Source organism: Diadema antillarum, unplaced genomic scaffold, assembly GCF_040938485.1.
Source record: "Diadema antillarum isolate AM-2024a unplaced genomic scaffold, OU_Dant_1.0 seq00001481_RagTag, whole genome shotgun sequence".
NCBI classification, from domain to species: domain Eukaryota; kingdom Metazoa; phylum Echinodermata; class Echinoidea; order Diadematoida; family Diadematidae; genus Diadema; species Diadema antillarum.
In genome coordinates, this window is record NW_027272220.1 from 469,042 (window position 1) to 494,442 (window position 25,401).

Consider the following 25,401-nt stretch of genomic DNA (forward strand, 5'->3'; position numbering starts at 1 on the left):
CAACAAAACATGGTAGAAGGATTAGCTTCAGAGACCAATGGATAAAATGTGATGCCTTTACAGTTCATTCAACATGTTACATACATCCCCTCATTTAGTCGATTACAATGTTGTTTAATATTCTCTTATTATTGACCACATACATATTTGAAATAGTACAAATTCCATCAATACATGCAGTGATATATAGCAGACTTCACCATGAACAATATAACACACATACACACAGAACACACACACACACAAATCATGGCCATCCAAGGTCTAAGTTTGTAGCATGGCCTTTCCGAGGGAAGCTGATATATTTCCTGCATGCCGTTGTGTGCATGCTGTGCAATCGGCAATGGAAGCAGATGAAAGCAGTGGATGACTGAATGTTAGTAGGTGCATGGCTTAAGCTCAAAGCAAAAACCTTTGGCAGAGTATCATGAAAAACTTTTCGCTGCGATGGAAATTTCATTTTACAATTGGTGACAGCTCCTTCAGAGAAGAGAGAGAACAAAAAAAAAAATGTGCAGAGTAATAACCCATTTCTGATAATGTCTGCTTCTTTCTAACAAACTTACCAGATCTCGCCATCAGCAATGTGATATTACATCACACCCTAAACTCACATGCTACACCAATACACAGTCTAATATCTGCCATTAAATAACTGGGGAATATATCAGACATGCAACCTAAAGAGCAGCTGTGATATCATCAGTGACATCACGATTCACCAGAGTAAATTTTGCTAATGCCACGTCTTTCATCTGACTCTGGGGTGAAGGAACAGTCAACAATGATCACCAAATGCATTACTTACACAGACTATTTCATAGAAAAAGAAAGTAATGCAAGCATTGTACGTATGCAAGATGTATGCTATAGACATCCCCTTTTATGCTACAGACATCCCCTTTTAAATCAAACATCTTATCAATAACTCTACAGGCGTGGCGATACGGTGCAATTAACTCGCCAAAAGCATATGACCTTGAAGCCTCATTCCCATAAAGTAGACAGCTTGTGTACGCAAAACTGCTGGGGAAGTGTTGCAGGACAATCGCGATATCTCACCTCAGAAGCCATCAAATGATTAAATCCATACAGCAAAATGAAGAAGAAACTATTCTCTAACTCGCAATGTTAGTTATTTTGGGTTTTATTAAGGACAGACCTGTGAAAATAACATCGAAACTTTAGCTTCCAAAACAGAAAATTTGGTCTCAAAACAAGTGTTATTTTTTCACGTTTTCCTTCATTGCCCAAAAATGAAACTTCGGTATATGACTAATGGTAGTATATCCATACTGTGTTCCAAATATCTTTTCTGTATCATTTGGCGCATGGATATGTCCAGAAAAAATCGAGATCACTGTCACTTGTGACCCACGTAAAATCCATAGCATAAGCAGTACGCAGTCCGATGTATCAGTTTTCATACGTGCTGCCTGGAACAGTTGAAGCACATTGCAGGGTTCCTCTCTTGCCCACTCACCACCCTGTGGACCGAATACCGAACCCTGTCGCGCTGCGCCGAACCTGACACCACTGATTGGCTAAGCAAGCACTGACCAGTAGAGAACGCATGCACAGGAGGATGATCTAGTTGTGCATGTCCAGTAATTTCTCTTTAATTGGGTTATCTTTTTGATCTTATTTTCACCGACTTGATCTTATTTTCACCGATTTTCAACGACTAATTGCACAAATACGAAACTTCGCAGGTAGTGAGTCTGGTGTATACAGACTAGCAATATAAATCAAATGCATATTCATGCAAGCGCAGACTTATGTCCAGAAAAAATCGTAACCCTTTCCCCCGGTCGACTCAAACAGAAAAACACACAACATACCTCGAAAGATACATCAGCATTTTCGCCCAAAAATCATACGAAGGATGATATATCCATATTAGATATATGTGTGAAGTTTCAAGGGATTTGGTGGTAAAATAAGGGAGATACGAGGAGGTGAACTTTCGAGATTTTTTTGTCCTTCCCTCCGCACAGTGCTTCGATGACCCATACAAATTCAAAAGCTTTGGCCTCTTATCAATCAGTGAGTTGATTGCACCGTATCGCCGGGGCTGTCTACTGTATGAATATCTTTTTTCTCATATCCATTACAAGCAACAATATGAACACTATTGTTCTTGCAATAAAATGTGCCATCTTGAAATGTAGGCTTTTCATTTATAACAGGGTATTAACCACAAAATACTGCCATCTCCTTATATGAAGATCATACAGTTGTATTTGCTGGTATATGAATTGCACCCCAGTTTTCAGCCATCGGGCAAAAAAAGAAGAAAAATGAGCACCCAATTGGCAATACTGATGGTCATCAATTAACCAACATATTGCAACTGAAAAAAAAACCTGTTCTGCTCATGTGTTTACTCTCTGTATAAGTGCATACACTGATGACAGGATATGATCCGGGAGGACACAAAAATGGGTGAAGTATGCTTCTAGCAGCACTTGTGAACAAAGTCATGGTGGCTATGTTTTTGCAATTTTTTTTCCTCATTGCCGCTTTGCCACAGACTGGTGCAGCCTCAAAGTGCAGCAGCTGTTATCAAACAGTGATATAATATTGCTTTAATAATCTCATTTCATTGCCTTTTCATTTGTATAGAATTTCATTTACTTCTTGAAGACAGCATTCTCACCAGGTAATGATGCACAACTAGTGGTAAAATGATGTAAACCAGCTTCAAAAATTCATGCATGACAGCTCGACAACACATGTGGTAGGGTAGCAAACCCTCCCCCTCTCCCCCCCCCCCCCAAAAAAAAAGAATAATAAAAATAAAAATAAATAAATAAATAAAAAATCTTAACATTTTTCCACATCTGCCATATGAACAGACCACTTCGAAGAAATATGTAAGTGATCCACTGCTAACATTACAAGAATAAACTAAAGTGATATTGAATGTAGATGTTGATATGCATATTCTGTACTGAATAAAAATCATTTATAGATGAACTGTCCCCATAAATATTGAATGATTAGATTACCTATACTCCAAGAGTTTCTGGCTTTGGGTTGCAAATTCCTTCAGATTTGCATTTCTCTGGATTGCAGATGCTGGCAAATATCTCAAATTAACAAAACTATAAAGCAACTTAGCAAATAATGTAGCATTATGTAAATGATATGAATGGGTGTCATTTTTTTTCTTCAAATGGCTTGCGAGAGCCATGTCAAACTGAACACAGTATTGCTAAGATGCATATTTTTTTTCCAATGTTTTCTGGTCGGCATCATGGCATTGTAAACAGGTATAGTAAAAGTTAGGTGTGGACATACAGTGCCAGTAGTGTTTGAAGTCTTTGTGAAAAATATTCATATTCCATTTTTCTGAATATCATACAAGACAAAATATGAGATAGCTTCTACTGTACAAGGTGTGTATTTGTTCTCCCAATTAATTCTGAAATATCATAATTATTGTGGAATTATATTCAGTGGGAAGAGAAACTTGAAATGCATTACCCCTGCAGAGGTGGTACTTATTCAAAAATCAAGCCAATATATCAAGAACTTGAAAAGTGATCATCAGTTGGTGGAATGTTCATTTGTAGCACATATACAGGGTAGGAGTTACAAATTTCATGCGTTACAGGTCATAATCGTGATGAAGATATATACTGACGAGTAAATGAATAAAGTTAGAATGGCTGATCAGACTGATTGTCTGTGGAAAGATGCTTCTACATAATCATACACACAAGATTCAAGTAGCACACCTGATGTTTCTAAATTCCATGCTTGTTAACTGACCTAGCACTGATATGATATCATATCAAATATGCAAACTATATATGCAGATACAGCACCGAGATACAAGTGTACTCCCAAATTCCTCTGTACAATACTCACATGATTTGTGCGAGTTTGTGCCTTATCCTTTCCAGCAAACTACATCAGGCAGCATATATTGTGAAATTGAATGGTATTACTATATAGAATTATATGGAATATCAATGGAAAAATATATGGTGAAATTGAATGGGAATCCACCGACTGCTTATCACAAATTTTTGCCTTAACATCTCTTTGCATTTTAGAAATTTTCTTTGAATATGACAAGACCGGTAGTGTCTGGTTGTTTCAGACAATGTATACGCTACCAATGATTATTTTCCCCCTGCTTTTTTTCTCAATTCTGGTTTGGTTTTTTTCTGCTTTGGCTGTATGAAAAACTAAAATGAGTGAAAGATGACCAAATCAAGATCCACAACAACAGTAAATTCTGCTGAAGGAAAACAATATATAAATATACAAAAACAAACAAACAGAAGAGTTAAACTGGTACTTCAATCCTGTGGGCAAGAATGATTATAGTGCGAAAAATAACAATAACTGTACTCATCACAGCGCCTGGGCCCCATTTAAAAAAACAAAAATAAAAATTGTTAGGATAGCAACTCTTACCAGAATACAAACTTTTTGTAGTTACAGCCAATCAGGAAGCTGGATTTTTGCTATTACCATAACTATTGCCAATTGTCAATAAGACAATTGCTATTCGAGCCAGAGTTGTCCATCATGGTAACTTTTTAATGAAATGGGGCCCAGGTATTTTGTTCTTGAACTTTATACTGTATAAGCTGTTATTTTCATGTACAGATATTTTCGTAAATGAGGAAGTCACAGACTTTGTCGCGTGAAAATAACAGCTTATACAATACATGCTTTGACAGGTAAAGTATCACATAGTCCAAAGGCTGATACAACAAATAATTAATGGAAAAAAAAAAAGTTAGATGAGTGAACTAAAATCTTTGATGATGGTGGGTCAAAGAGGCAGTGTCAATTATTGTGGCTCTCACGGCAGTGAAAACAAAAACGTCAACGACACTAATCAAGCAGCGCAGTTTGCAAATTGGCAATGTTCACTAACAGCTATTTTCACATTCCTGAATTTTGCATGCTGTATGACTGTCATGGCGATGAGGTTAATTATGACATCAAAATACAAACAAAAATAAAAGAAGAAATGATGAAGAGAGAACATGTCGCAGGCTCCTGACCTCTTGAGATTCAGGTTATTCCACTCTTGCTGGTTCTTTTCTCTGATTCTAAGGCTGCAATGCAAAAATACAGTTTTACTTTCACAAATCACATCACAACATTCACCAATTTAAAAAAAGAAAAAAGAAAATGAGAATACATGGACAAATAGCAGAATGGGTTGATTTATGATGAAATAGTAATAATCAACATACATTCATATATTTTGAGAAGGAAGAGAGACAGAGAGAGAGAAAGAGAAAGAAAGAGAGAGGGAAGGAGATCTCAAGGAAAAATATTAAAGGGATGTACAGTTTCGGTTGAGATGGGATTTTGGGTTTCAATTTTTTGAACGATACTTTTTACGAAAATTGGTTTTGAAATGGCTGAGATAACCAAAAGAAAGCGATCCTAATGACCTTTCATTAGGATTGCTTTGCTTTACTTTGTTTTGGGATATCTCAGCCCTGTCGAAACCGATTTTTATGAAATAAACTTTGAATTCCTCTTAAAAATGTATGCTTTTTAACATGTCATAAAGTGGTATCTACATATCTCTCAAAAAGTTAAAAGCTGAATCCTCACCTCAACCAATAATATACCATCTCTTTAAACAGCATGTGCAAGTTATTTTAATGAGATGGACAAAAGACTTCCAGGACTGAGACAATGTGATCCCAATGAGACCGTACTATAGGATATGATTTTTTTTTTTTTTTTTTTTTTTTTGGGGGGGGGGGGGGGGGGGGCTATTCTAGTTCAGACACCAGAGTATACAGTGGTCTGAATTCATAATGGCAGTTTGAATCAAAGCCATAGCTTACATTTCCTCCAAGGATGAAAACATACGGGAATTTTGCTCATCCTGTGACATGTCAGCGTGCATTCATGATTGGATGTCAGTTAGCGTGTGCAATGTGTCACGCATGTGTACGCAGTTGAAATTTGCATATTATTAACCTTTGGACTAGATCTGAACTACCGTCATTAATTCTGGCCTGAGGGACCATTTCACGAAGTTGTCTGCAATCATTCAAAATTTGAAGAGGTGCAGTTAACATGGTAATGATTTCAACACCCAATAACGAATTAGCTGTTTTCTTGCTTTTGCCCAACAATCTTGGTAATTGTTGCCTTTGAAAACAATCACAAACATCTTCTTGGTGTGTGTTTACTTGTTTTGGGGATGTTGTTGTTGTTGGTTTTTGTGTGTGTGTTTTTTTTTTGGGGGGGGAGGGTAGGTATAGTGTGGACCGTAAGAGGCACAAGTGCATAGACAGTATAGGATAATGATGACAAACTTGAAGTAAGAGAAACTAGAAATATCACTTAAGGTGATTAATACCCCCGCCCCGTGACGACAGTCTTACCCAAGGAATGATCTTTCCTTGATCTTCTGCCATTTAAATGCCGTTACCATGGCAACGCAGCTTCCGACACGTCCGAAAAATATGTCTTGCACATCTTCCCACCAAGACTATTGTGTGTGCCACATTTCATAAGCTTTTGTCAAAAACTGAGGTAGTTCAATCCACAAGATCTTCCCTTGATCTTCCGCCATTAATATGCCGTTACCATGGCAACGCAGCTTCTGACACGTCCAAAAAATATGTCTTGCACATCTTCCCACCAAGACCAGTGTGTGTGCCACATTTCATGAGCTTCAGTCGAATACAGAGGAAGTAGTTCAATCCGCAAGATCTTTCCTTGATCTTCTGCCATTTATATGCCGTTACCATGGCAACGCAGCTTCCGACACGTCCGAAAAATATGTCTTCCACATCTTCCCACCAAGACTATTGTGTGTGCCACATTTCATAAGCTTTGGTCAAAAAACTGAGGAAGTAGTTAAATCCGCAAGATCTTTCCTTGATCTTCTGCCATTAATATGCCGTTACCATGGCAACGTACTTTCGGGTACTGTCAAAAAATGCGTCTTGCACATCTACAACCAAAGGCACACATCTGTACCAAGTTTCATGGAAATTGGGCAAAAACTGAGGAAGTAGTTTGCAACACAAAATTTTCCATCATTTTGGCTCATAATATGTGAGCTGTTACCATGGCAACATACTTTTTGTCACTGTCAAGAAATGTGTCATGCTGACCTATATCCTAAGACAAACATTCAATATGAATTCCATGAGAATTGGAAGAACACTGATGAAGCAGTTTTGCCATGAAGCATTTTGCCCTATATTTTACCAATAACATGCCATTACCATGGCAACGCACTTTTTGCCACTGCGGAAATATGTGTCTTGCACATTAACATATTCAGATGAACATCTGTACCTAATTTCATAAAAATTGATCAAAAACTGTGGGAGGAGTTCGCGACGCAAGATTTGTACCCATTTTTGCCCATAATATGCCGTTACCATGGCAACGTACTTTTGGGTACTGTCAAAAAATACGTCTTGCACATCTACAACCCAAGGCACACATCTGTGCCAAGTTTTATGGGAATCGGTTGAAAACTGAGGAAGTAGTTCGCGACGCAAGATTTGCAACGGACCGACCGCCCGACCGCCCGACCGACCGCCCGACCGCCCGACCGACCGTCCGCTGATTCCTATATACCCCCTTCAAACTTCGTTTGGCGGGGGTATAAAGAAAGGAATGGCCCTGTAAACATGGAACATTCCAAAGGTTATTATCTCATTGAAGAAAATGAAGCCAGCATTTGAACGAGCATTTCTAACCCAAGGCAAAAATGGAGGAGAGACAAAATGCACCCTTCTTGCCCAAAAGATGTTGCAGCTGACGCAAGGATGACAAACCGTTTGTTTCAAAGGACCACATCAACAATCACATACTATCCATCTTGACAAATAGGCCACAGACTGCATATGGAGTTATACACAGTGCTTTGGAGGGTAGTTTTCATGTCACTGTGCCATTTCTGGTATATCTCCTTTCTTTCTTTTTTTAAGCTACATTGTAAACTAGTTTTGGAGAGAAGGGATGTCTGTGCAAGACAGCAAGATCAGTCCCACAGTGTGTGATGACTCATTCAAGTTGATATGCTATATACTCCACATATTTAGTGAGTCTTAATTCTTCGCAAATCGGGACTTCCCCCAAATTTTGCAAGTGGTTGAATTTGTGATTGTGAAGCACGAGTAATGAACAGAGGGATGTATGTTTGCACATCACACTTGTGTCAGGAGCAGAGTAAATACTTTCGAGTATTGCTAAATTCGCAAAGAGCGCCGGACTTTAAAAATTCACGAAAATAAAAACCTCACAACATACATGGCATATACAGTACTGTGTGTGATTGTGTATTGTTTGTTCAGTACAGAGACAAAGTGGGATTATAAACATTGGTTAATTTTTTCAATTCAGATTTTGATTATGCTTGACTTAACCCAATGGCACTTTTTCTCATAAAAAGCTGAAGAAGAGTAGAGGCAGACACACAGGAATGTATTTATATCACTGCACAGAATTGCAACTGCATGATCATTTTTTATGACAGCAAGCAGATAACAATGCTTATCTAACACAGAAAGTATAAAACACTCCAGAAATAAGAAAGGATTCCCAAGTTGATTCTCAAGTGACAATTTATAATGTTGAATAAGCACAGGTGCAAGATGAACTGCAATGTGAGCAACATTAAGAATACAAAGCATACAGGAAGGTAAAAACACGAAGTAATAGCAAAGCATATCCATGGTGAGGACAAATCTGGTTGTTATGGTTACCATATTAACAGCATCACCTTTTTTTGTACCTGTCATCAATGAGTGTCCTGTTTACAGAGCATCTGAAACTTGAACTTATATGAAATTTTTCATATGATGAGATGTAAATATCTTTTTCTCTGTCAAAACAAACACACCACTCTTTTCTCTGTTCAGAGTCCTGCAGTAAAAAAAAAAAAAAAAAAGTAACAGAGGACAAGTTTATTTGTTCTCTTACCCAAGTGGGGAGAAGAGCGAGGGTGCCAACAGGTTGTCCATGGAGCGGTACAGGGAGAGGTCATTCATGGACTTGGACTTGAGCTCCCGACGGAGCCGCCTGGCCTCAGCCGGGTGCTTGAAGCGGAAGAGGTTACTCTGGCCGATGGACACAAAGCACCCTGTAGGAGATGGGAGTGGAAGATGGGATGGAGGGGGGGGGGGGGGATGGAGGGGGGGGGATGGAGGGGGGGATGGAGGGGGGGAATAGAAGGGAGATGGGGATGAGAGAGGGAAAGGCAGAAGGTGTGTGTGTGTGTGTGTGTGTGTGTGTTTTCAAAACAATATAGATACAAGTAGAAGAGGGAGAGAAAGACATGAGAGAATAAAGGGGAGAGAAAAAGTGTAGATAGAGGAAAGGAATAAAGAAAGATGGAGAGGATATGGACAGAGAGGAATGGTTAGAGTGGTAAGTACAACGTATATTATACAAGAAATAAAAAACTGGGCAAAAAAAAAACATTCAGCTAAGCAACCCTGTCCATATCAATTTTGCTTCATTCCAAAATCTTGTAACAATCTCCAGAACCATTGGAGATCCCTATCTCAGCACACAGAGTTTACAATCAACTTTCAGTTTGTGACATACCCAAACAAGGAAAGATCACTGACCTTTGTGACTTTGATACGTCAAGGAATATCTTCTGCAATTACTACAGAGGGATTCAAGACTTGCTGCAAATGTCAGGGGGAACATGATTGCACCCCCCCCCCCCCCCCCCGATACACATATTGAAACGATAAAAGGTTATGTAAACATACTGTACAAGAATCACTGAAAATGCCCCAAAAATAACAAAACAAAAACATTCATGACAAATGCAAGAGGATATCATAAAAAGCAATGAGACATCCATGCGGTTTCACCTTGAGTTAGCTTCATAGGCTCTGTGACCAACTTGCCATTGACGGCACAGTCAGCCTCCGGGATGGGGTGGAGAAAGACGCTGTCGTTGGTACAGACAAAGCGACAGTGCTCATCCTGAATGTCAAGACCACTCAGCACTGGAAAGAAAATAGGTAACCAACCACAGATTATGCAGGTTGTCGGATGAATTGAAGATATTGCAATCTGATTTCTCACTGCATTTGAATGCTCTTCATCTTCATAAATCTTGATATACATTCCTGACAAAGTTTTGCATACAGCTCCACATAAGTCAAAAGTTAGCACATTTGCACAGTTGTCATAGCAAGTGAGAAGCATGTGTTTGTTTTTTCCTACCCATGATTTCATTGATTACCTTAAAGATGCAATTTTGAGGTGTGAGTTTTCTTAAATTTGTCTCCCTCTACAAATGAAATTTGTCAGATCGCAACTGCTGATCTATAATTTTAACAAACATGTTGGAAAAAGGAACCATGGGACTCGAACCTGTCATCTACTGCTTTCCAGGCAGCGTCACTACCACCAAGCTATTCCTGGTTGCCGGCAGTGACATAATGAACTTGGAACAAATACCCATGCTCCAAAAGTCTGACACTGTTATGTTAAGTCATACGGGATTATAATTTAGGGCAATGCATCAAAAACCCAGTTGAACAGAGTTTGTGTCTTACAAAAACGTGCAATACGTATCGTACACCATGCTTCATATCTTGCCCATTCAAAACCAATCTTTCATTTGTATAAGATGCTGCAATTTTATGATATTTATCTTTTACAGTTGGGTATTTTTATGTACTTATGTTACAAAAAGTTACTTCCAGAATCCCTTTTAGATTATTTTTTGCTGAACAGCACTATCCATAATTACGGAACAAGAAATTCTGCAAACTATCATCTATATCACATGCGCACCTCATTTTTTTAAAATTCAGTTATATATCAGGGCTGTCATACATGGTATTCTATCCCCAGAAAAATTAAAGCATCAAAATCTGCAAATAATTTCAAAATTAAATATAAACAATTTTATTGGAAGATTACAAACATAGCTAATTCAAGGCATATTTTGTCGTTGCTATTTTCTGTGTTGTTATCGTCCATACCTCAGTAGTTTTGTTTTGTAATGATTGCATTGTTTTGACTTGTTCTGTTTTGTCAATTTAACTGACATTTGTTTTTAAATCTGTCAAAGGTATTTATGTTACAGCACATGGGTCAGCTACTCACAAGGGCTTTTTCTTTTCTTGCTGCTTCCCTGACCAATGGCATTGTCTTTGTATGTAGTCATACCGCCACATTATTTCTAATTTTATGTTGTATGTCCTATGAATTTTTCTCTTTTTGTATCTCATTTTGTACTTTCATGATTTATTGTATGCTCTGTATATTTTTAATGCTTGGTGCAAAATAAACAAAACTGAAACTGAAGTAGTCAATGGTGGACAAGGCATTAATAAAAGCAAGAAATTATTAAGCAGAGGGGTGAAGGTTGACGTGTTAATATCATAGATCTTAGCTGTTACGATCTTACAAATTTCATTGCAGAGGGAGACAAATTGAAGAAATCTCACACCTCTACCTTGCACGAATGAAAAACATTTATTATTTGTTTTATATAACACCTAAGAATAGATGCTTGTCATTTGATGTTTTATAAATTTAGAAACAAGAGAGAATGCGCAAGATCTGAGATTGAGAGAGTGCGCACTGATCGCTATACGCTATCGCACTGTCGGTTAATATGCTTGATCGCATTGCACACTCCAATGCAAGCGTTTTACATACATATTGTGCCCAGCTCTGGAGCAAATTGCAGAGATCCAAGATTGCACAGTACTGGAGCCACAGTTGCAAGAATGATGATGTAATAGTAAAATGGGACAAATGATCAATATCAAACAACCAATCAATTGACAAGGATCTATTTAGGTGTTATATAGATCACTCTGTGTCTCTTAGTTTGTCTCAATGGGTCTAAGGCAATTATCCCCTGGGCAATTACCCCAGACCCTTCCCATGACCCTAACCCTAATCCCAATCCTGATCCTAATCCTGATCCTAACCCAAACTTTGAACCCTAAACCTAACCCTAACCCTAATCTTTACTCTAACCTTGTCACTAACCAGTATTTAGGTGGGGGTAATTGCCCTCCGGGGGTAATTGCCCTGATACAGTATCAATCTACTGGTATCTATCCATCTATCCATAGTTCTTTCTTTCTATCTCCCTGGACATTCTTGATAAATGATGACTGAGATGGTCTATCTCTGTTGACCACTTTTATTCTACTCTACGAAACAGTAGTAAAGAGCAGTCAGAATCATAACAAAGAGATTATGTAATTATAGCACCAAACCACAAACTGTGGTTTCTTTAGTAGACTTGGTGGGTTGATGAAGAGTGTAAAGAGTCAGAACTTACTGATGTCACATTTGTTATCAGCATCTTGGTGTCCCACAGTGGTCGTACCCTCCTTGATGTGGTACAGCTTCAGCCCCGTACTCAGAGGGTCATCGTCGATCACACTCAGGTGAGGCAGCTCGGAGTCTAGGACCACACCCACACCTTCCGAGCGCAGTGCAAGCGTGCGTTCCTGTTTAATAATCGCACAGGGACAGGAATGTGAGTCCAAACACAGTATGTGAATATGTTATATATGTATACACACATACATAATTTGCCATGTACTGTTTTTATGTGCTTGTGTATGCATGTGCATGACCTACTGCAAAAGACACACAATTCCTGATTCAATGCCATCAAATGCAGACTAGCAAATATATAGTATATGTATAACATACACACACACATACTCTAATACTCTGATTAAGCGGCAGTCCATTTGAAATCTGTTTTACATAAATGGAGGTTGAAAGCAACTTCAATATAACTAAACACTCAGTCCACAAAAGATTACCATAGATAGATTCGTACTGGAGGTAGAGTCGTTATAAATTACTGTATATTTGCATAGAAGATTTCAAAATTATGCACCCGAGTTATAAAGTACCACGGCTGAGTAACAAATCACTCCAAATTTGGTGCAGTAATCTTTTTACCGTGGACTCCCCCATGATTACAATGGTTTCTGGTAACCTAGCAACAGGTTATAAAAGAATGAGGGGAAAAAAAGTACATGTACATGGTGATGACATTGTATTATCTTCAAATTGATATCTCACCTTGAGAAGAGTTTGGGTCTCCTTCCACTTTGATGCCCACTCTTCGGTCAAAACCTTCACCTGTTCACACACAAGAAAATTATGTCGATATTGAGATGAAACCAACTAGGATACTGGTTCACTGTGAACAAATTCTCATAAAGCACTTAGATCTCCTCTCAGTCACTAAACAGTACAACATAAACATAGTTTGACACAGTAATCATTAAATGACATGGCAAATGTTTCATGCTAGATTTGACTTAATTTTCAGGCATTCTCTAAATATAAAGTACATTTCTCTTTTTTCCAGCACCTCATACAAGAAAAAAACTAGAAATGTCGCTATGGCGACTGGCATGCCTCCGCCATAATGCATGATTCTCCTAATAGGTCTAGATAGTACATGTGGACAATGTGTGATTACATTTTCACAAATTGGCAATATATTAAAATGACAAGATCGTCACAAATGTGTTGAATGTTCACCTTCCTTGACCTAGGTTTAATTGGATGAATAGGAGAGCATGTATTTGGGGATCTAAGGACTCTAACATGACTTTGACCCCTTCATACGTTTATGCATTGAGTAATTTTCATGGTATGGAGAAAAAGTGCAATTTCTGTATTGAATAGTGAATTGTTACCATTTTCATCTGGCCTTTGACCCTAAAATTCATAAGATAATCACTGTTAGGCAGAACATGCATAAATATGTAGTAAGTTTCAAGATAACATGAGCCACTTCCGAGATATGGAGTAAAAAGTTAGTGCAGCACTTTCACTTGATCTCTGACCTTTTGACCTTTGAGGCAAAAAAAAACTTTCTAGAGAATCTCTATTAGGTTATACATGCATACACCAAGTGTTAAAAAAAATAATCCTGCTTGCATTACATAAACATGACGGAAATAGTAAAATTTTGAAGTGTTTCCCTTGACCTTTGACCCCTGACCTTTGACCCCATGAACCCTAAATTGTCTAGATAATCACTGCCAGTCATTACATGTACCGTAAAGTTCCGTGTATAAGACGCACTATTTTTTCGTCGGAAAACGTTGAAAATCGGGGGTGCGTCGTATACACGGGTACAGTCGAATCACGGAAAAAAATCCGTCATGTACACCCAATTTTATAAGGCCAACTTGGGGCCATGTATGCCCATCGACGTTTGGAAGGTAAGCAATCACTAGAACTTACGGATAAAAGAGCGATCTTTCAATCTGGACACCCACAAAAGCTGCAAATACGAGATACACTTACATCGGCCTTGTGCAGTAACGATGTATCAATCTGGCCATAGACAACAGCTGTAACAGCACTGCTGTATGCTACCGATGTCAGTCTACCAAGCTACCAACAGCCAACCTAGTAGCTGGAATACGCGATGTACAGGTATCATTACTAAATTACCGATACTGTAAAACTTATCAATGTACTAGTATCAATATGACCATAGACAAAAGCTGTAAAATACGAAGTAGGATCGAGACTATGTCACCGTAAATATGAACGATGTGTGAAGCATGCATGCATATCCATGTCGTTCGTTTGCTCTTCATTTCACGAGTGCGAGACCAGCTAGGATAGCATAGCTACACTGTGCTGTAGCTAGCTAGTAGCAAGCCTTTGGCAAAGGCAGCAGCTGCAGAGAGGCTTTTGCAATGGACTCGCGTGCACACAGCGATCGGATCGAAGCGCGCTTACCCGTTGCGCGCTGTGTGTGCAAGTCCATTGCTCTCTGTGTGCATGTGCTGAAATTATAGCGAGCTGCCTTTTGCAAAAGGCTAGCACTGTGCGTACAAGCATGGTACAAGAGACACACATGTTACTGGTAACAGTGCATGAGTGTAATTACCGTACGCACCGTACGTCTTGCCGTATGATCCCTCTGCTACACTTGTTGATGTTTTTCTTATTTTTCGTAATGAACCTTCCAGTCTGACATGCGTCAATATGCGAGACACCCTCTGCTATGTATGACAGCAAAGATCGTACTGTATACTCATGAGTACGATATGCATGACACATGTACCACGATTGAAAGGCGAAACAATAGCAAGTGAGTACCGAGACAAGTCTCGCATTTTGCGTCTTCCATATTTTGTTGATATCCGATGAATACCGTTAAAAGAAAATATAAAAGGAAACGAAAAATAGAGCAAATACATGCTGCATTCTAGGGAAAAATTGAGCTGAAATAATATGTATGACACATGCAATATTTGCGTGGACATTTTCGTGTTTTGTTTTGTTTTTTTTATTTTAGGTCCGAAATTAGGGGTGCGTCTTATACACGGGTGCGTCCTATACACGGAACTTTACGGTATATATACTACGTTCCATGAAGATACCTTGAACAATTTCCAAGGTACGGAGAAAAAAAGTGAAGTTTTAATATTTTTACTTGACCTTTTGACCTTTGACCTCATGACCCCAACCTTTCACCAGAGAATCTTAATTGGGTAATACATGTATACACTAAGTTTCAAGAAAATATCTTCAGGCATTGCATAGATATGGTGGAAATAGTGAAATTTTATGTGTTTGACCTTGACCTTTTGACCTCTGACCTTGAGCATGTGCACCCAAAAGTTGATAGGCACAACTTCACCTCCTAATACACATTCAAGAGAAGTTTCATTAGGATACCTCAAAAGGTTTTTTAGTTACGCTGTCCACAAAATTCATTATGGACGGACAGAAGGACAGACAGACGGAAGGACAGACGGACGGACAACCCAAAAACATAATGCCTCCAGCACCACTTCGTGGCGGAGGCATAAAAAAAGGAAACCGATGCATACATACATGAGAAAAGTCAAACTTATACCTGTTATCAGAAAGCAGATGTGAAAGCCTACCTTCAGGTGACACATGAATGTTAGTCATGATAGGAAGCATACGACAGAATATGCAACACTGAATTCCATGCTAGCGATGCTGTTTTGTTTTTGCTTTGTTTGAATAAGGTAACAACAAGGCAATGTGCAATCATGACTCATTCTTTTCACTCTAAGCAAGATCTTAATGATTTTTCATTAAATAATATTTAAGAGCCTGTGTATTTCTACATTATATAACATATATTATGGTATCACTTCAAGCTATCTTAACCATGTCAATCAAGTGATATTTCATGCATGACAAACGTAACTCACCTGAGCCATAAACTGGTACACAAATCATGACACACATTTGAAAAGATCTAACAATCATGTGTTGTAAATGAATGGCTGACAGATAAGCACAAAAAAGAAATGTATACTTTGTGAGGATTTTTTTATTTCTTATAGGAACAGAAACGAAGAATATGAACCAGGTGGTTTTGGTATTCTTAAAATTATCATACAATAACTAGACAGTATCACATTTAAAGGATTAACAAGATAGGTAAAGATGAATATAATGATAATCATGTGGAACATAACTCAGATTACAATGAAGAGTTAATATAGCATTATGAGTAAATGCAAGATGGGTTTAGACATTAAAGGCACACATACAGGCAACATAACCATCTACTGGGTGCAACAGAATAGAAAAAACAAACAAACAAACAATCATACACTCAAACAAACAGACAAACAAATGAATGCTGCAGCCGATTGCAGGGTAAAAAAATTATCAAACCTCAAACACTCCGTTAAAACAATGGCTACATAATCATGAAGAGTTATTCATTCAGTGAAATTAGATGAAAGAGTACGAATGCAAATGATGGTATTTGTATGTATGAATCCTTTAAAAGTCTATTTCCGCAAAACACTCTTAATTGTCACACTGGTAGCACAGGGCGGAGTACCCATAGATGATCAGAGTACAACTCATCGCTTGAGAACCCAGGGGGGACTTGATGAATGCACGTAACATCATTAGCCAGGGTTACTTTCTGAAGCCTCATGAGACGTGTTCTTTGTTCACACGGATGCTGCACGCCTTTAACAAGTTCTGCAGGGATTTTTCAGCAGCAGTCGTCCCTTGGTGCGCATACATGCAATCAAGCTTTACAGTTTCGTTACAGAAGATGCTCAAATTATTCTCAGTGACATCATACTCATGTCATAGAAATAATGCAAAAGTTCAGGTGTTCACAAAAGATTGGAATAGATTACAACCAATGTGCTTAGGCACTTAAATCAGTAATTCACTTGAACTTGACCCAGTTACAGATTAGGTCAAAGCCAATTCAGTTATAGTCCTGGTCCAATAGTTAAGGCCATAGTGACTCAAGAGGGATTAGGGGGATTAGGTAATCTTTATTCATTGACAATCAGGCTGCTGACATCTGTGAAATCGGCAAAGAAAGCACTGCAGGGGGCATGCTAATCTGTGGGTTGGGGGTCAAAGGAGGAATCTCCTAAGTGCTTTTTCGATATGATGTAGCCATAACACCAAGGCCCTAATGCATAAACAAATATATCTAAAATCATAATTAGGAGCAGATGACTGATTTAGACTGGATTAAGATTGGGTGGTCTGATATCATGAAAATTTTCCATAGTGCTTTTGAGCTCCAGCCCAGAGCTGAATTTGTCCATTTGCCTTTCCTATATTAATCTAAAACAAATGATTCAAATGATAACAAATCGTCTGGCCACACAGCATAAAAACTAGCTGGTGATTGGTCAAAATGCAATCACATGACTAAATACAGTGAGAATGCGACATCACATCAGGTAATATCATAAAAAAAATTTGACAGGCTGTTAACAGGGCTGGGATAAGAAGATGACGCATCATTACCTGTTAACCATATATATCATATTACCTTGTGTGTATTTCCCTGTTGAGACAATATCTCTAGGGGGAAAATAATAAACTCCTGTGTGAGAATGAGAAACATTATATTACACCACCTCTAAAAGGGCATTACAGTGAAAAGACCCAGGCAGCTAAAGTGTGTGCATATTTGTGACTGTATGTATGAGAGTGATTGCATGTATTTCTGTGAGAGAGAAAAAAGAAATGGGTGAATGATGAGAGGGTGGACAAGAATGTAATCCATTTACCTCTGCCATCCACTCTCTTTTCTGGAAATATGCATTACATTATATAAATATTGCATAATTATGAATACATTGTACTAGATTGTATGCATGACAAATTCACAATTAGCCCAAGTGTATTTTCATTTCAATGAGGCCAAAGGCTAAGAAAAAATTGAATTGCGAAAGGGCTATGTATTTGGAGTGTAAATTGGCTAGGGTAGGCTAGTGCATGAAAGAACATGTACTATTTTTCATAGCAAATAAAGTGTATTTTAAACACTGATTTTTCTAGCTCTAGGATGGTCTAGACCAGGACCGTACATTCTGCACAAACAACTGAAAATTCTAGCTTCCAACTAGACTACAAACTGCAACTTTGTCATGGTTTGACATACATTTGTACCAATACCCTGCATGCCTACTACACTATAGCAGTCCATTAAGAATTAAGCCCGAGTTTCCTAAATATAAGGGGGTACAACCACTGTAAGATTAAAATACAGGTGTCATCCAAGTCTAAATAGAATGATAGGTTCCATACCACTGTTGTGTTAAGACCTGAAATGGGGCCTTCAGTTCACACTGCTTGCCTCTAAGACTATACATAAAATTGTGACATTATGTACCGACTACACAGAGCATGCAGTAATTGTACAATTGAGCTTGAATCGAGCACAAAGTTACCACTGGAATTTATATTACATGCAGATATTTTATGATACCTGACTTTCAGAACTGAGATGAAATGTTTGCACAAGGGAGATGCTTGCTTTTTACAAATGTCCACAGTCCATGTAAGTTGTACATTAATATTGAAATAGGTCAGTTTGCATAATTCATTAACACATATATGCAAAGAGAGGCATACACAAACACACGAAAAGAAAAACACAGTCTATCAACACAGCCAACCCATACACACTGATACACACACATTAAAGGACAAGTCAACCTTCATATACATGTGGTTTGAGTGAATGCAACAATATTAGTAGAACACATCAGTGAAAGTTTGGGGAAAATCTGACAATCCATTCAAAAGTTATGAATTTTTAAAGTATTTGTGCAGTCACTACTGGATGAGAGACTACTACAGTGTGTGATGTCATATGCATACAACGATATAAGGAAAATAAAAAGAGATTCAACAAAACTTTACTTTTTGAATAAAGTGCACATTTCTTCAACTTGTTACTGACGTATGTTAAGGATAATATTATTCCCCCTGTCTTCTGAAAGAGAGAAGTCGAGTATTCTTTTGTTATGAGAAAAAAGTGAAAATATGTTGACTTTTCTTTATTCTTTCTTTATATCGTTGTACACATGTGACATCACAAGCTATAGTAGTCTTCTCATCCAGCTGTGACTGAGCAGGAACTTCAAAAATTCATAACTTTTGAACGGATTGTCCGATTTTCCTGAAACTCTCACTGATGTGTTCTACTAATATTGCTGCATTCTCTCAACCCACATGTCTACGAAGGTTAACTTGTCCTATAACTTTCTTCACACTGAACACACTGCATGCATACACACACACACACACACACACACACACACACACACACACACACACACACACACACACACACACACATGTTTGCTCTTGCGCATGTACAAATCCACCATGGATTCTGCCTCCTCCTAAAAGGACCAGGGCATGGCAGGTTGCCTCCGCCCAGCTGATTGGCTGTGCACTCACCATGTGACACAGTGACCACTGTCCAATGGGGATGGTCATCCTCCTCTCACCCCCAAGCCCTTTGTGACAAATTGTGAATGCCCTGATTACCTTCAGTCACCATTGAGCCATGACGGCCATCAAATGCATGGTATCAAGACCAGAGGAAGTTTACTGGCCATCTCTCTCATGATATCAGTAGTGACTCTGGAAGGGGTTGGGTCCATATGTATATGGTTTTTGACCCAAGTGTGGAGTGGTTTTGCTTCTATTTGCCGTGCTTCTGTGACGGTGACTCTTCCTCATCATGATTCATCAGGTCAGTGTCTCATAAGTATTTATTTCTACTGGCAGTCTGAAAATCCTACTACATATCAGAAAAAAATTACAACTACTGCTGAATGAGATTAATAATCCCATCTGAAACTGTGGGAGTTAGCTTAATCCACAATATTTTATGTACTGTATGTTTTTTTATTTTGAAAATGCTGTTACCATGGCAATACATTATTCAACATAAAAGGTGTGTTCTGCTCATCAAAATTTAAGTTGGTCACACATGCCAAACTGCAAGTAAAATGCAAAAAAAAATAAATAAATAAAATAATGAGTGAGTTGAGCTAAATCCACTAGTAATTTGTATGATTTTCATTTAGAATATGCTGCAACCATAGCAACATTGTTTGACATTGATGAAAGATGAAGTTTGCACATCTATATAGCATAACAGTCACATGTGCCTAATATCAACTCAAATGCTGAAAAACTGAGGGAGCTAATTCAATTCATATTTTTTTTTGCAAGATTTATACAGTAAAAAAATGCTGTTACCATGACAACACATTGTTCGACATTGCCTGAAGATGTGTTTTGCACATCTGAAATTTATTTTTGTCACATGTACCAAACCTCAAATCAAATTGTTCCAAAACTGAGGGAGTTAGCTAAATCCACTGGCAATTTGTATGATTTTCATTAAAAATAATGTTGTTACCAAGGCAACTACCATCTGACAAAGACTGAAGATGAAGTCTCCACATCTATATACATGCTACACCAGTCCCATGTTCCAAATTTCAAGTCAAATACTCGAAAACTGAGGGATTTAGCAAAATCTACAATATTTTGCATGATTTGTTATTGCCACAGCAACACTTTGTTCTACAATGACAGAAGATAAAGTTTGCATATTATCCGCATACAATAGTGGTCACATGTTGCCACACGATTTTGCAATGGACCGCCCGATGGACTGCCTGTCTGTCCAACCACCCGGCCATCCAACCTCAGAGTGATTCTTATTTACCTCAATATATACACTCGTTTGTACACTACATGTGTGGGTGGGGTATTCACACAAAAAAAAACACTCATCAAAGATGAATTATTGTATGGGGGTACAGAATCTAATCAAGGTGAGTCTAATACCTTCTTGGTCTCATATCAGAAGAAGAAAAAAATGAAATAAAATATCTTACATATTCCTCTCCAAAAACTGAAACAAAATTTACTTCATTACGTTCAATCAGAGAAATTAACCATTAACCATTTTGCTGTTTCCCCCTTATGAGCAGGAGACATACCAGGTATGACTTCTGTATAACACATGCTCTTCAGACTGTACACCAGCATTGAATGTCCTTATAGACATTTTAAATCAATTTCTTTCTCTCTCCCTTCTCCCCTTTTTTCCAAGAGATCAACTTTTCTCTTGCACCCCTAAACGGAACAAGAAAATAGTGGAATAAGCAAACAATTTTGATTTAAGCACCAATGTAATTCTGAAAGACATTTATACCTATGGAGTCAACTATTAAACCCAATGGTACCAACTGATACCTGTGACATACAGCACTACACACAAGGGAGCTTTAGATTTTTGCGACACAGACTTTCAAAGGAAAAAAAAATACTCTGCGCACACGTAAAACTGCTCATCAAAACCCATCTATATAATATTATATAAATTGTAAAAGTGGATATTTAGCAAGACTAATTTTTCACACTTGGCGCAGTAAGATGAGTTTCATGTGTTTTCAGTTCCGTGGAATCAAGACAGCATCTGCTGGATCATATGGCAAGCAAAAATGTTTGCTTGCTTTTATTTTCACATTAGTTTCTTGTTGCGCAAAATGCGCAAAAATTTCCACTTTTACAGAAGCTCACATCATCTGAGTTTTCACCACGCGTTCTGGGCCACTTTCACATCCACTCAATTCACAACGCAGAGAGCTACTTGATGCACTGATCATATAGAGGCACTATTTAATTTTTTAGAGGTTGCGACCTCAGGTAATCGAAGGCTATTATGCAACACGATGCAGGGAGAGAAGAGAATGGCCGACGCAATCGTTGTCTAAAGCGCCCACGTCACAAATCGTAAGCTCCCTACAAGCAATGCAGAAGATGAAAAACAAGACTATGTCACATTAATCATATTTACACTCCCAGTCACTAATATGTTTCTTCCTTAAAGGTTCCCTGAAATACAAATGCATAACTTGCATGTTCCCTCGCCATGTCTTTTGTTAGTCACATTAATATCACAGAAACATACAAGTTATGCTGAGTAGAGGGTAAGGTGCATTCCAATGTCTTTTGTTAAACATATCAGTACTTTAGCAATGATTGACAGATGAGGTCACAGCAGAAATATTGGTATGGAAGGATTTTTTGTGGACTTATCCAAGTAATCTGAAGAAAAATAAAATAAAAATTATTAAAAAATATATGGATGTTATTAAAAATTCATTTCATCACAAAGGTGATGTTGAGGGTATCATAAGTCAACTCAAATCAACATGCATTTGTATCTCAGAGAACCTTTAACCCTTGATGTGCCCAGGCATAGTAGCTGTCTAGCTTCTTCATAAGCATTCGGTAATCCCACCAAACTTGACCCAGTTTTAGATTAGACAAAGCCCATTCAGGTATAGCAACAGGAAGGCCATGGTAACACAATGGGGATGAGGGTGATGAGGTAATCTCTTGCACCCATCCAGCCAAAGAAAGCACTCCAGGCTGCTGTGACAATGAACACACTAAGCACAATAAGGGTTTACTCCTTCAATGCCCCTCATTACCACCCAATATCTGCAGCCTTGCACATCCCACTTTTGGTCTCTTCCATTCATTCATTCATCTTTTACCCCCATCTCCGCACCCCCACTTCAAACTGAACAATCTCCTGTGGTTACATTCTGCACTTTAATGTCTATTCCTGTTGGGGTACTTAATACAAACCTTAAAAGGCATGATTTACCATTTGCAGAATGATGAAACAAAAACCCGGCAATAGTGCTTCAAAATAGTTCTAAAATGTGAGTTAGGGATAGAAACAACCACTGTAACAATTTGAACTAGTATAATCAATGTTTAGTATTGTTAAGTATACAAAATGTGAACAATAGTAGAAAACCAGAAATGTCGCTCTTGCGACTGATGCCTCCGCCATAATGCATGATTCTCCCAATAGGTCTATGTATGGTACAATGTCTTCACAATGTGTTATGACAGTTTCACAAAACTGACAAAATATCGAAATGACAGGTTTGTCAGAAATATCTTGAATGTTCACTTTCCTTGAACTAGGTTTGCTATAATTGTCTAAGAGTGCAGGTACCTGTATTTGGGGAATTGAGAATTTTTACTTGACTTCTGACTGACCCTTTTATAAGTTTATGCATTGAGTAATTTTCAAGGTATGAAGAAAGAGTGTAATTACAGTATAATTTTTTTTTTCATTTAAACCTGGTCTTTGACCCTTAACCTTTGACCCGTTGACCTTCTGGCAGGAAATTTCCCGGAGAATCTCCATTAGGGAATATATACATGTAAGTTTTAGTTTTAAAAATAATAATGCAAGCATTGCATATAATAGTATGAGTGAAATAGTAACATTTTGAGGAGTTGACCTTGACCTTTGACCCCCTGACTATTGACCCATGACCCCTACATTCCCTAGAAAATCCCTGCCAGTCAGTACATGCGTATGCACCAAGTCCCATGAAGATACATTGAACCATTTGCGAGAAAAGTGAAATTGTGACATATTCACCTAACCTTTGACCTCTCTCTGGAGAATCTTTATGCAGTAGTACATGTCTACACCAAGTTCCAAGAAAATACCTTCGAGAATTGCATGGATATGGGGGGAATAGCAATGTTTTTAGCATTTGACCTTGACCTTTTGACCTTTGACCTCTTGCCAATGTCATTGAAATCTACTCAACTACTGTATACGCCAATATTTTCGCGTACAGATATTTTCGCGAATCACGGTATCAGTGGCATTTTCGCGTGTTGTTAAATTCGCGATTGATAGTAGTAGTAGGGTCTACTGCCAAGCCCGAGAAACACGTTCAAACACTTGCCAACGTACTCGAAACATTTTTCCATTTGCATTGTGACTCCCAAACATGAAAATAGAAATGACATAGTTGAAGATTTATAAAATAAAACAATTACGGCATTCACAAGTACTCAGTACCTGCCAAATGTTGCAACAAATAGACGAAAAAGTTTCAAAGCTGCGCTAGCGCTAGCGAAAGTTTTACATGCATCCTATATACTTGGCCCTGTCGCTGTACACAAGTGTCGCACTAGCTACACCTAGCTGCGCATGGCGTCTGTACGGCCCTGCGCACACGGCGTCTGGTCGGGCTTCATGCATCCCTAGGCCTCACCCGTGTACCCAACCTCGTCGAGCCGGTGTTCGTTTGCGTACGGGTAACGTAGCACGGAGATAGCGCATTTTAACGCACGTTTAGCATCGTACTGCACTTCCACAATCGGTCGCAGCCAAAGAGGTTCTATAGAACCTCTTTGGTCGCACCATAGTATAGCGTACGTACTAGTAATTAATATAGTATGTGTACGTACTGGCGATGTAGCCGCGTTCTGGTCCGGCCAGCCTTGGATGCATTTTGTCATTTAATTGCACATAAGGTATGACGGGGTAATATTTTCGCGTGTCTTTAATTTTGCGATCAGCCCGAAGCTCGCGAAATTCGTGAAAATAAAACCCTCGCGAAAATAACGGCGTATACAGTAATTGCCCCATCAAACATCATCCTTGCATCAAGTTTGGTGAAAGCTGCTTCATCCAGTTTTGAGTTATCAAGCAAACAGATATATTTTAGGATTTGACCTTGATCTTTGACCTTTGACCTCTGTCCAATTTCACTCAAAAACTAATCAATTATACATCATCCTCAGACAAAGTTTGGTGAAATTTGCTGAATCCAGTCTTGAGTTATCGCGTAAACAGATACAATTTAATGATTTGACCTTGACCTTTGACCTTTTGCCGATTTCACCCAAAATCTAATCAAGTAATTGCCCCATCATACTTTATACTTGGACCAAGTTTGGTAAAATTCAAGTCAATATTACTCAAGTTATCGCGTAAACGAATGCGGATGGACGTACGTGCGGACAACTCGAAAACATAATGCCTCCGGCACCACTTCGTGGTGGAAGCATAAAAATGTTTCCAGACTAAACCATCTACAGTTATGGTTTAATGAGAAAAATAGTGATATCTCCTAATATTTTAGGCTTTATTGCAAAAATCCTATAGGGTAGGATATTTTGTCAAACAACTGACCAACATGTAGATGCATTAAAAGTGATATCTTGAACATCTTTTAAATCACTGCTCCCAAGGGTAAACACGACCTTTAACTTCAAGGGGATGTT

At 38.3% G+C, this 25,401-nt stretch overlaps 1 protein-coding gene across 1 annotated transcript in view; it reads right to left on the minus strand.

Moving 5' to 3' along the window:
• The window catches only part of LOC139709932 (kinesin-like protein KIF16B), an 85,066-nt gene that overhangs the window by 14,845 nt on the left and 44,820 nt on the right, over positions 1-25,401 (minus strand). The window contains exons 16-20 of the mRNA XM_071621888.1: positions 13,051-13,110; positions 12,290-12,461; positions 9,846-9,983; positions 8,941-9,100; positions 5,031-5,084 (exon numbers count right to left, since the gene is read on the minus strand). Coding sequence (XP_071477989.1) covers positions 5,031-5,084; positions 8,941-9,100; positions 9,846-9,983; positions 12,290-12,461; positions 13,051-13,110 — 584 coding nt within the window. The remainder of the gene's footprint in view (positions 1-5,030; positions 5,085-8,940; positions 9,101-9,845; positions 9,984-12,289; positions 12,462-13,050; positions 13,111-25,401) is intronic.